Here is a 13,736-nt window from a genome sequence, read left to right on the forward strand (position 1 = left end):
TTAATCTAGAAAATTCTCAAGGCCACTGTTCTTTGCGACCTTACGACCTTGAATTCAATTAGTTATGTTTGGAACCTTCTAGATATTCAATTAGTCGTGTAAGTTGAGATATTTTAGGGCAGTAATTAGCATATCGATAGAAGTTCTAGATTGTTCTTATATTCTCTTATATAACCACATGAGTAGAAATAGGGGACGGCACACATTTCAAGTCAGACATTTGGGATATTGCCTTTGACATGTTACTTACACTTCAAGACTTTTCAAGACCTTCACAGCAACGCTGGATTTATTCTGTGGACTTTGTGCAACCTCAAGCCTGCAAGCAAGCCAAAAGACTGTTCACTTTGTCTTGGTGTCTGATTCTGGAGCTTTGAACCAATCTTTTTGAGATAGGGGAATTGGCCGAGCGGTTTTGTCTGTGGCTTCTCCGCTTGGTGACTGGGTACCGTACGTTGTGAGTTCGAACCCGATTGAAACCACAGTACTTTGCCGTCCCAGCTGAGATGATTAGCATGTACCGTTGTAGGAGTCCATTATTTCAAATCTACCAACACTCGAAACGACAGTCTGTTAATTTTATTGTTAAAATTAAAATGTTTGTTTTTATAAATAATTTGAAAGTGGCTAAAGGCATAATTGCCCTTCTTTGTTACAGCAGCACGCAAATTACGAATGTACTCCGTTATAAACAGTTTTCCCCTGTATTATCAAATTTGTTGTTTCGGGCAAATTCAGTTATTAAATGCATAAGTATGCTTTATATAAGGTAATTGTACGACTAGAATGACAAGTGAATTTTTTTTCATGTTCCACTGAGTTGTATGATTTGTTCACTGTTTTATGGCAGACAGAAATGATAGGGTACTAGCATCTGAATACACTGTGTCTATGCTTTGAACTTCTGCTGACACGATATGAAAACCCCCCTCGATGATGGCTGTTTTCACTAACGTTTGGTCGACGTTCAGAGTGTAGAACTGTCTTTCTCCTACAAGGTAAGCGGTCTCATTAAATACAGTGAACATGAAGAGGTTGCCACCAGGCTTTAGAAGGTTAGTGATGTTCTTTATGGCTTCTTTGAATGAATCCTTGTCGGGACTGGCAGTTTCCACACAATATGACGTCATGATGGCATCAAATGGCTCATACACTTTTGGTTCCAGTGGATTTGATTTATGGATATCGCAGTGTACGATCTCTTTGATGGATTGGCGTACCATGGCCTGTCTGTCCTCCCATTTATTTCTGCTGGTCAATAACGCAAAAGGTTGTATTATCTACTGCCTCAGGGTAGCAAACACATGGTTTTGGGAGCGGTGTGAATGAGCTATGTGAAATCATACGCTAACCATCTAGGCTAAATATTCATGAAAGTATAATCACAAGTAAATTATGGTGTAAATTATTTTATGAAAATTGCCATATTAATCTTCTAATTTGTTAACATTAACAACGGCACCTTTTTTAGCTAAAATATCAAGGCTAAATATTCATGCTATTATAATCACAAGTAAATTATGGTATTTTATGAAAATTGCCATATTCATCTTCTAATTTGTGCAACAATCGAGCCAAGGGTCAAGATTTGTGCACCATGATCGAAGTACTATAAAACCCCTACGCACCATGAATTTATTTTATAATGTGCCAGATTCAATACTATCATGCTAAAGGAACACGCCAAACTCTAACCGATACATCTCCCAATAGTATTGCTAGCGATTTACTGTTTCTTTGGAAACTTACCCGTTGCCTTCCTTTTCACACACGGACTTGATGAAATGACTCCAGTCACATGCGTCTGGGGTATTTTTGACCCATTTCTCAACAGCTTGTCTGCAGTTTTCAGAATAATCGGAGAAAATGATTTCTGGAAATCTTGTGCAGGCGTGTATAACGTTGGTGATGTTGGGACCTCCACCAATTTCTAACAAACGAGGTCCTGTGAAGTCGCCTGTGAAATAAACAAATAAGTAAAATCAGGTAAACTGGAACGAACGGCAATAGCAGAGTATTACATACTTTTTACAAAGGAAACAAAATTCAAACAAAACAGCAAAAACACCCTTGAAAAGAGGAATTTAGAGATATATGCACACGCAAACACAGAAAGACACCTTGATAAATGGACAGGTAGAGATAGGTAGACGGGCAGATAGCCATGTATCTGCCTTCCTACCTACCTACGCAACTACTAAATAGCATTTGCATACTTGCTTGCATTACATTACTTAATAATACCAACCGACCGACCCAACGCCCGAAATACAGACAGACAGACCGATCAAAAGACAAGATTACATACACATACATGCACACACACACACACATACATACATACATACATACATACATACATACATACATACATACATACATACATACATACATACATACATACATACATACATACATACATACATACATACATACATACATACATACATACATACATACATACATACATACATACTACACACATACACACATACACACATACACACATACATACATACATACATACATACATACATACATACATACATACATACATACATACATACATACATACATACATACATACATACATACATACATACATACATACATACATACGTTACCCTTCAATTTCACAGGCCACAATTCATTTAAAAACGCTATAAAATGTCTGGAAAATGGTCGGATATCGAGCCCTGAAACAGTTGTTAACAGTCAGCCAGTCTGAAAAGATTATCGCCATTCCCTGGCATGCAATTCTGTGGTAATGGTGTTTATCACGTTTGTTTGTTGTTATCTTGTCAAGGCCGTGTCATATTGTGATTTTACGCCATTGAACTCAAAAAACTATAAAATTGACGTGATCACATCACAATAACTAGAGATCAAAATCACTGATAGCCAGGAAACTATATGCAAAGATAGAAGTACGTCTTTCCAAAACATAGACCAGACATTACTTAGGTCATGTAAGTGTATACTTACCTTTGCTTAATGTCTCTTTAAACATGTCGGAACGAAATGCATTAGCTTTGTGTACGCCTTCGAGATCGGAGAGTACGAAAGTTTTGACGTATGTCGTGCTATCAAAGTCTGTATTATAAGCATCTCCTCTGTATACCGTCGCCATACCTTTGGGTTGTACCGCCACGTAGGGTTTAGTTTGTCTAGTCAATTCGTTAGGTGATGGGACGTGCACGGCTCAGCTGGCGCCTTGGCAAACTCCTAAACTCAGGCCCAGTCGAGCATAGCCGAGCATAGCCGAACCGTTTAGGTCAGCAATAAAAACAAACACATTATCGCTCTCACGTGCCGTTCCTGTCATGAAAACCTCTGCTCCTTATGACAATGGGCAAAAACGGACGCATATAATAGTTTTGATAGTTGCACTCTGATTGCCACAGGCTTACTCTTTGACGTCACTGATCCAATAGAAGAATTAGTGTTCAGGTTAAAGGTTTCGACATCTAATATTTCTAACTGAAAAAAGTGTCAGAATATCGCGTTTTGCTTCACTGCTTAAAGTTGTTTTCCCTGGCTTTAACATTTGTGAAATGGGTTCATCTACAAAGAGGTAGTATTTGTGTCTTGGACTTTTGAACCGACGTACTACGAAACAAAAATTAAAGCTATATAGCTCGTACGGACGTTTTCGATCGCTAACCCAGAGGGTAGGCTAACCGAGGTCCGGCCAGGCTCGACTGGGCCTGGGTTTTGGAGTTTGCACCGACGACTGTTATCTCAAGGTGGCATCAAGGGGAGGTTGTAAACGCAGTAACTCGGCATAGCAACCAGTAATAACGAGCAATAACGAGCTAGAACTAGAACTGATGTTACTAGTAAAGGGGGTGGTCGTCGGAACTGAGTATGTGCGACTTTCTTGCTTATAAACAATGTATTTCAAGCATGATATCTATATGCATCACTTCAACATAGCTGCAACATAGAAAGTTTACGATATTTATTGTTAACAAGCTTATTTCATCTTTCATCAATCGCCAACGTACCCTAGATACAGTATTTACATCGGTCGTAGGGATCCCTGGCAACCTTTGAGCAGAGTTCCGACGACCCCCCTTTAAATTTAAATAGGAGAATAGCTTTATCTTTTCTTTTGTGTCTTGGTGTAAACATTATTAAAAATGAAAATAAATGACAGTGTGGCGATGCGTCATTTTCATCCATAACCGAACAAAGTCAAGTATATTACTAATAGTCTATCTTTAGCCTGTAAATTAATATCAACTGAATAACCCTCTCGTAATGTCAAATAGGTACGCGCCTTTGCAGATCTTTCTAGAATTGTTACTCAATTCTTTTTAATGGTTATGTCTGTTAGAAATTTCTGGAAAGGGCATTTTGGCTATGAATACAACAGGGCAAAGCATGATAGTTTGAATTGGAAATTTCGACGAGGTCCTGTGAAGTTGCCTGTGATATAAACAAACAAGTAAAATCATTACTTTTTGCATGGGAAACAAAATTCAAACAAAACAGCAAAAATACCCTTGAAAAGAGGAATTAAGAGATATATGCAAAAGCAAAAACACAGAAAGATACCTTGATAAATGGACAAGTAGAGATAGGTAGACGGGCAGATAGCCATGTATATGCCTTCCTACCTACCAACCTACTAAATAGCATGTGCATACTTGCCTGCATTACATTACATTACAATACCAACCGGCCGACCCACCGACCGACATACAGGCAGACCGACCGATCAACAGACAGGATTACATACATACATACATACATACATACATACATACATACATACATACATACATACATACATACATACATACATACATACATGCATGCATGCATGCATGCATGCATGCATGCATGCATGCATGCATGCATGCATGCATGCATGCATACATACATACATACATACATACATACATACATACATACATACATACATACATACATACATACATACATACTACATACATACATACATACATACATACATACATACATACATACATACATACATACATACATACATACATACACCAGAATAAACTGAGAGAATAGCTTTGTTATCTGAGAAAAATTCAAACTTTATCAATAAAATTTGCTCTTGTAAATGTTGTTATTATTCACACTTGAATACGTGATTGTCGCTTTTCAGTTTCTGACAATCGATGCTTTGTAAATGTTAATGATATCTACACGTCTTAGTACATTTTAGTACGAAACAGAACTACAGTAAGTTCATTATTTCGCCACTTTCGTATCACTGTGTTGTACTTTAGAACTGAAAAGTATCACAGATTTGAAAAAAAAATATTGAAATTCTCGAATACTATGGTACTTGTTGATACAATGCTCCAACCGCTGCTATAATCGTAACTGTATTATAAGAAGCATTGGTTGAACTTTGATTGAATGTCTGATATCGTTAATTTTTCACTGGTTGTCCTTGTGGTGGCGCTGCCGGGAGAGATTGGACCGCTGGGACTGTCCCTGGGACGGTCTGCGCCGTGGCGTACCCGCTATGCATCTGATAGGGCGGTGGGCTTCCTTCTGTCGGCAGTTGTTGAGAGGTAGGGAAGTCTGTGGACAGAAAATATCACAAAATTAGTATAATTTAACAGCTGTAGCTATAAATATAATCAGTTCAGAAAGACAGTACGATCCCATTGCACAATATTACTTTAATAACTACTGATGTTGCTGTCGCGTAATTATCGAGCATTTTCATATTATGCTCTCAAAGTGTAGCTTCTATCTCCTTGCGCGAACACTTACTGTTCGGATACATATTCTGTGTCGTAGCTGGAATCATGTATACTGTTCCCGAAGGCTGAGCTCCTTGTACTGAGTACATCATATTCGTGGCTCCCATTGCTCCTTCTCGTGTAGTCACGTATATTACCTGTGTGCAATTATCAATGTAATTGTATATGTTAAAATTTCTGGCTAATCATAGACGAAGTTAAGGTAACTTTTTCGAGACACATTGATCAGGCTGTGGAATGGTTATTTCGAAAGATTACCACGTTAACACAATCAACAGCCCTAAATCTGCATTAGCTTAGTCATTCACTTTTTGGACACAAAGTGGTCAATTTACAACTGCAAAATGTTCAAAAGCGTCCAATAACACCAGGTAAAATAAATTAGAACGAAATATAAAAAAATATGAATAACAAGCAATAAAAAGCAAACACCAAAAATATCATATTGAGCGTGGGACAATCAAAGAAGTTGTTAAATTGCTATAAAAGAAAAGTTGTTAATTTGAATTGATGTCCAAAGTCACTTCGGTACATTTCAATTGATTGACGATGTGAGTCTATGTAGTTCAACGCCTTTGGACCACACACTACCCGAAAGTTCGAGCCGCATACGTATTTACGATCCTTTTGTTGGTAGAAAGATTCATACTGCAACTTATCTGTTGATTTTTCTTGTCGTTGACCCTGCCGTGTCACACATGTGCTTCTGCGTCACACCTTTTAACCAAATACGTGAATTTGACCCTTACCTTAACTGAAAGTCACTTTAATTGGCTCAGTGTATATTGTAACCGTATTATATATATCCTATGTATGTGTAATAGTGAACATATCCTATGTATGTGTAATAGTGAACATATCCTATGTATGTGATTTTTAGAGGTATTACCCAATATCGCCTGTTCCTGTGTCGTATCAGCATGAGTGTCATTTGTGCTACGTCAGACACGAGACGAAGTTTCGAGGACGCCATTTTGTTAGTTTACCTTTAGAGTTGCCATGTCAACAGTCGTCGCGCGCGCGACATTGCTGTCACGCCACGCGCTCACTACCTGTTCGGTGGAGACCGTGCACAGTGCCGGCGCCGTGCAAACGACAGAATGTTTGCTAGAACTTGACCCAAAAAATACCATGGGAAAACATTTCAAGACTCAACGTGATATTTCCGTATTTTGCAACCAGAAATACCCGTGTTCCTCGAAGCCCTTCAAGTTTTTACGTCGGCGACATTGCTTCGCAGGCGGGGAGCGGCAGCCATTTGTTGTTTACGTTGTTTACCAACAAACTGCTAATGTAGTTCGGGAAAACTCTAAAACTGATGACGTTCATCGTGCATATCTCGACGTTTACCGTGAAATATCACGGCTGATATTTTACGGTGAACGTCACTAGGATGTAGCAATATGGGCATGGGTATATGATAAAGTGAACATATCCTATGTATGTGTAAAAGTGAACATATCCTATGTATGTGTAATAGTAACGTATCCTATGTAGGTTTAATAGTGAACATATCCTACGTATGTGATTTAGTGAACATATCCTATGTATGTGATTTAGTGAACATATCCTATGTATGTGTAATAGTGAACATATCCTATGTATGTGTAATAGTGAACATATCCTATGTATGTGTAATAGTGAACATATCCTATGTATGTGTAATAGTGAACATATCCTATGTATGTGTAATAGTGAACATATCCTATGTATGTGTAATAGTGAACATATCCTATGTATGTGTAATAGTGAACATATCCTATGTATGTGTAATAGTGAACATATCCTATGTATGTGTAATAGTGAACATATCCTATGTATGTGTAATAGTGAACATATCCTATGTATGTGTAATAGTGAACATATCCTATGTATGTGTAATAGTTAACATATCCTATGTATGTGTAATAGTTAAAATATCCTATGTATCTACAGGCAGAGCAAAATTTTCAATTCCCCCTCTACTACCCCAAAATTTTCGAATCCCCCTGAATTCCTCCAGCCCCCAACCATTTGTTGATGAATGCAGCCTAAGTTTATACTTAGGTCGTGTCAGTGTATACTTACATTTGCTGAATGTCTGTTTAAACATGTCGGAACGAAAGCGTTAGCTTTGTGTACGGCTTCGAGATCGGAGAATACCCAAGTTTTGATGTATGTCGTGATTTCAAAGTCTGTATTATAAGCATCTTCTCTGTATACCGTCATTATACCTTTGGGTCTACCGACACGTAGGGTATTTTGTCTAGTCAATTCATTAGGGGATGGGACGTGCACAGGTGAGTGGCGCCTTGGCAAACTCCAAAACCCAGGCCAGTCGAGCATAGCCGAGCATAGTGTTATGTAGGTCATTTTCCCCCACGCTCATGACCTGAGTTCAATTAATCTCTAAATTCTCAAGGTCACTGTCCTTTACGACCTCATGACCTGAATTCAATTAATTATGTGTGAAAACGTATAGAAACGCAATTAGTCGTGTAAGTGGACATATTTTTAGAACGGCAATTAGCATATTAATAGTTCTAGATTGTTTTAACTTTCTCTTATATAACCACATGAGTATACATTTCCAGTCGACATTTGGGATCGTGTCTCTGGCGTGTCACTTCAAGACTTAGGAAACTCAAGCAGTATTAATTTCAAGACTTTTCAAGACCTTCACAGCAATGCTGAATTTATTCTGTGGACTTTGTGCAACCTCAAGCCTGCAAGCAAGCCAAAGGACTGTTCACTTGGTCTCGGTGTCTGATTCTTGAGCTTTGCCGTCCTAGCTGAGATAAGTAGCCTGTACATTTTAACATTTTGTGTTCTATCTCTTGACTTAGCGATTAGTCGTTTTTCCTAATACATTTCGTGTTTAAAGAAAACTGCTGAGTTCACCTTTTGTTCGTTTTCTTTCACGTAACAAAATTGGGGGCTCGTCTTGGATCAAACACTTTGACAACATCTTGCCAGCCTTTTCCAAACTTCTGTATATTGTGAACTCAGCGAAATTTAATCATGGCGGAATTCAAACCAGACGAATTTATGGAGGACCTTGATCAGGACACATTTGATTCCCTCAGAAAAGACAACCTAATTGCACTGGCCAATTTCCTTAAAGTTGAAGTTAAAAGATCTATGCGCAAGAAGGAAATTCAGTACAATATTGTCAAACATTTAGTTAGTGTCGGCAAATTTGAGGAATCAGCATTGCATGATTATATGCCTGAATCCACCATACAGTCCACCATAGAACTCAAAAAATTAGAAATGCAGACAGATTTGGAGCTTAAGAAATTGGGAATTGGCATTAGAAAAAGAAAAATTACAAGTGGAATTAGAAATGGAAGAAAGACAGAAAAGCTAGGCAGGGAAAATTAGGAATGGAAGACAGACAGAGAGAAAGAGTTACAAATGAAAGAAAAGGAATTACAAATGAAAGAGAGACAAAGAGAGAAAGAGAGAAGAAAAAGAAAGGTAAAGACAATTAGAAGAACATCGACTACATTAAGAAATGAAACGTTTAGAGCTTGGACATACCGGAAATCCCCCCTTCCGACTATTTTGACATCACTAAGCATTTCAGGTGAGTTCCCCCTTTCAAGAAAAGGATGTTGACAAATATTTTCTCCATTTTTAGGAAATGCTCAGAGTCTGAATTGGCCTAAGAAGTCTGGTCTATGCTTTTGCAGAGTGCTTTGGTAGGTAAAGCTAGAGAAATTAACATTCAGTTGTCAGTATAGCAGGCTTCAGATTATGATTGTGTGAAGGAATTAATACTTAAGGGCTATGAGTTGATGCCTGAAGCTTACCGTCAGAAATTTGGGACCTTGAAAACGTGAAAGATCAAACTTATGTGAAGTTGCTAGAATAAAGAAAAAACTGTTTGATCGTTGGTGTTCCTCTAGAAAGATTTGTCAAAATCACGAAAAGCTGAGGTAGCTTATTTTGATTGAGGAAGACATTTATCAATGAACAAAAACAGACACATTGGAGCTCGAGGTTGCTGCACAACTGGCCGATGACTATTCATTAAACCATAAAACTTCATTTATCAGCAAAACAATCCCAGTCCTTTTCATGCCGAAACATGCAGGCAAATTTACTCCTCCTTTTCATCAAAGAATTTCTCAAAGGAGGGTAGAAAATCAAATGATAACAGTTCACAGAGTTCAAGTAACACTACTACGTCATCAGATCCCAAGTCTCATTCTCCTTCTTTCAATAACTTTGGTAAACTCTCTTGTAATTATTGTAAGAAAGACGGTCATTTAATGTCAGATTGTTTAAAATTAAAAAGAAAACGTGAAGGTCAGAGTGGTCAAAGTGGATCTAAGCCCACCGGCTTTATTTCTTCATCATAACAATTAGAGCCCAAAAATATGTGCAACAAATTTTCTGAGGTTAACCCCTCTTTCCCAATCAATGAGGTGAAGGTCAATTCTTCTCAAGATAGCATTGTGGGTATTTTCGAACCATTTATTCACGATGGTTTCATATCACTTTCTAGTGGTTTGTCTTCCACTACCCCTGTCAAAATTTTAAGAGATACTGGGGCTTCCCAGTCTCTTTTGTTTGCAGATACCCTGCAGTTTTCTGAAAAGTCATTTTCAGGTTCTAAAATCCGTATTACGGGGGTAGATTGTAGTGACTACATTACTGTTCCTCTCCATAATGTCTATTTGTCTCCGAGCTTTATTTTTGGACCTGTGACTTTAGGTAGTAGACCTTTTTGCCTTTTGAAGGGATTCACCTTCTCCTTGGAAACGACCTTGCTGGGGACAAGGTCATTACAAATCCACTTGTGACCAATAAACCTAGTTTAGATCAAGATCCAGAGCCAATTGAACAGGAAATTCCTGATTGTATCCTGCATGTGCTGTTACTCGAGCCATGTCAAAGAAAACTTCTGAGAATCAAATATTCTCAAAAATGATGTCACAAATGTTGACTTAAATGACACCTTTCTCTGTCAGGTGTTTGATACGGATCATTCCATTATCCCTAGTTAATTCGAAACTTCCAGTAAAACTTCTGCTGACCAAGATCAGACATTTCTAGATCAACTCTTATTGAAGAACAACACAAGGACCCAGATATTTTGTGTTTGTTTGACAGGGTTAATAATGAAGGTGAAACTTTAGTCCTGTTTGTTATTATACCACGTCTTCTAATCTCATGCGTAAATGGAGACCTCCAGATGTCTTGGTTGATGGCGATTGGGCTATAAAACATCCAACTGTGGTTCCAAAGTTCTATCGTGCTATGCCTGGCCCATTAAATCCCCAGGTCTGGTCATTTAGGAGTCAGGAAGACGTATCATAATCTTCTCAGTCATTTTATTGGCCTAATCTCAGGCAGGGTGTAGCACATTTCTGTAAAACTTGCCACCCATGTCAAATGGTAGGAAAACTAAATCAGCTCATTCCCAAGGCCCCTTTGCAGCAAATTCATGCATTTCAAGAACCATTTAGTAGGATACTTATAGAAAGGTTGGGCCCTACCAAAAACAAGATCAGGAAATGAGTACATGTTGAAAATAATATGTACATCTACTAGATTCCCAGAAGTCATACCACTGAGAAATATAAAGGCGAAGACTATAGTAAGAGCTTAAGTCAAATTTTCAATTCATTTAGCCTCCCTAAATGTGTGCAGTCTGATCAAGGCTCCAACTTTATGTCTTGGAATTTTCAACAGGTCATGGATCAGTTAGGCATTACACAGTATAGGTAATCTGCCTACTACCCAGAAAGTCAGGGTGCTCTCAAGCGATTGCATCAAACTTTAAAAAATATGATTAGGACCTACTGTTTTGACACAGAGAAGCAGCGGGATGAAGGAATTCATTTCTGCTCTTTGCTATTAGAAACCATTCAAGAGTCTCTTAGTTTTAGCCCATTTGAGCTTGTATTCGGACATACAGTCCGTGGCCCAAATTAAGCTCTTTAAAGAGAAATTCTTATGAGACGACGATGATTGTCTGAATATTTCACAATATGTATCAGAATTTCGTACAAAACTTACAAAGGCATGTGTATTAGCCAGGGAAAACCTTGAGTCATCTCAGCAGTTCATGAAAATCAAATACGATAAAAACACTTCAAAAGGGAAGTTTGAACTGGTATCAGAATTTCGTACAAAACTTACAAAGGCATGTGAATTAGCAAGAGAAAACCTTGAATCATCTCAGCAGTCCATGAAAGTAAAATATGATAAAAACACCTCAAAACGGAAGTTTGAACCTGGTCAAAAAGTTCTTGTTCTTCTTCTGGTTCCTGGCAAACCACTCCATGCTCGTTACTTTAGGCCATATCTAATTGATAAGAAATTAAGCGATTTAAATACATCATAATAACACCTGACAGGCGAAAACAAAAACAGTTATGCCACATAAATATGCTTAAGCCATATTTAGATAGGATAATCCTACTGTAACACAATCTGTCACTGCAGTCAGTTCAAACCATTATCAAGGTAGCGATAGTGAAACTGACTTGAGTGAAAATACTCTAAATTCAAAGCTGGGCTCGGTCAAACTCCAGAATTCAGAAATCCTGGAGAATCTTGAGTCTACAAAGTTGGCACACCTCCAGCCTTCACAACAACAACAGGTGAAAGAACTGATCCACGAATATAAACACCTGTTCCAAGATGTTCTAACAAAGACAAACATCATTTATCACGATGTTGATGTCGGCGACAGTAAGCCTGTGAAACAACATCCATACAGACTGAATCAAACGAAAGCGAAATATCTCCAGGAAGAAGTCAAATACATGCTGGATAATGACTTAAGGGGGAGCCCACATTCGCAGACACTTTTCTTTAACCTGATTTTTCACCATTAAAATGAATCTTTAACCCGACATGTAGTATATGTTTGGGTAGCTCGACAGTTGAAGATTATAAAAAGTGTAAGAATATTTCAAAACCTGTTTGCGTGTGTTTGTTTTGCTCAAAAATGTGTGTTTTGAGTTTTTTCACTTAAAAAAGTGTAAGTACGAGAGGGTGATGGCCATTGGTAAGTCGTTAACTGCAATCGATAGCAGGGTAAGGTGTGTGAAAAACCGTGTCTCGGATTTTTGATACTCCGCTTTGTTTTTGCACAATTAGCCTTGAAAGTGAGAAGTCGTGGATTCTGAATAATTTAACGGCTTTTGTCCACGTTTGTCACGATATCTTTTGTTTTTGGAACATTATCAGAATTCTGAGACATGGTTTTGTAGAAACAGTCACTAACTACAACCTGTGCAAAGATAAGGCTAATCCGTCAACGCGGCGCCAAGTTACACTCTCCAGAAGTTGCGATACATTGCCAAAAACGGAACGGAGTAAATCGCAGAAATGTGTATGCGACCCTTGGAGTCGCACAAAGTCAGCTAAAATTCCGGTTCGCTCACATTTTCGGTGGAAATTCCAGCCCATAATGAAGTACAGGACTTTTTACACAATTGTATGAATTTGTGGTATGAATGAAATGATACATGACGTGAAAATTGGAAGAAAATGAACACTGAAACGGCCAGTTCGCGGCGTAAGCGTTATGCTTTATTTACACAACTGTCATTCCGAGCTAAATCGGGGGATAATCTTCTTGCTAAATACAAACTAGCGTATTAACTGTGCACTGTAGTGTACCAGTTAAAATTTGATTATCAAGCGAAGAAATGGCTGGCTGCATATATACTTCGTAAAATTATATGAGTTTGCATGCCAAGTCCGATGACATTGTGTTTTCCTGAGCTCTCTTTTGGTTGCGCAATCGTCACCGCGTTTTCAGCTTCCTGCCCGGAGAGAGACACGTGACAATGAATTTACAATGTGGTACATACCGACAAAGACAAAGTTCATTCAGACGCCGTGTTGCGTACGTTAGCTCATGGTTAGCTTTTACGTTCCGTACTGCATGTTGAAGTAAGACCACAGTCCGCCTTGAAAATGGCATGGAGCTAAAAACGGACAGCTACATGAACGCGGTTTCCGACCTCAGAAGCACCA

At 38.4% G+C, this 13,736-nt stretch overlaps 2 protein-coding genes across 3 annotated transcripts in view; both read right to left on the reverse strand.

Moving 5' to 3' along the window:
- The window catches only part of LOC139117472 (uncharacterized), a 316,985-nt gene that overhangs the window by 4,079 nt on the left and 299,170 nt on the right, over positions 1-13,736 (reverse strand). The gene's annotated exons all lie outside the window — the stretch shown is intronic.
- On the reverse strand, positions 565-3,279 carry LOC139117498 (indolethylamine N-methyltransferase-like). 2 transcript variants are annotated; one of them, XM_070680661.1, is made up of 3 exons: positions 2,986-3,279; positions 1,750-1,957; positions 565-1,251 (listed from the first exon to the last, which is right to left on the reverse strand). In XM_070680661.1, the coding sequence occupies exons 1-3, from the start codon at positions 3,128-3,130 to the stop codon at positions 834-836; spliced, it is 771 nt and encodes a 256-aa protein (XP_070536762.1). In that variant the 5' UTR covers positions 3,131-3,279; the 3' UTR covers positions 565-833. The 2 variants fall into 2 exon arrangements, with proteins under 2 accessions (XP_070536762.1, XP_070536772.1); XM_070680671.1 differs by having other exon boundaries at positions 565-1,248; positions 2,986-3,274.

Source organism: Ptychodera flava, chromosome 2, assembly GCF_041260155.1.
Source record: "Ptychodera flava strain L36383 chromosome 2, AS_Pfla_20210202, whole genome shotgun sequence".
NCBI lineage: Eukaryota > Metazoa > Hemichordata > Enteropneusta > Ptychoderidae > Ptychodera > Ptychodera flava.

Coding starts and splice junctions, on each gene's coding strand:
- LOC139117498 (XM_070680661.1), bottom strand. CDS start 3,130: ATGGCGACGGTATACAGAGGAGATGCTTATAATACAGACTTTGATAGC. Junction 1,958..2,985: donor TAAAGAGACATTAAGCAAAG/GTAAGTATACAC, acceptor TTTATTTCACAG/GCGACTTCACAGGACCTCGT. Junction 1,252..1,749: donor TGTGAAAAGGAAGGCAACGG/GTAAGTTTCCAA, acceptor GTTATTGACCAG/CAGAAATAAATGGGAGGACA.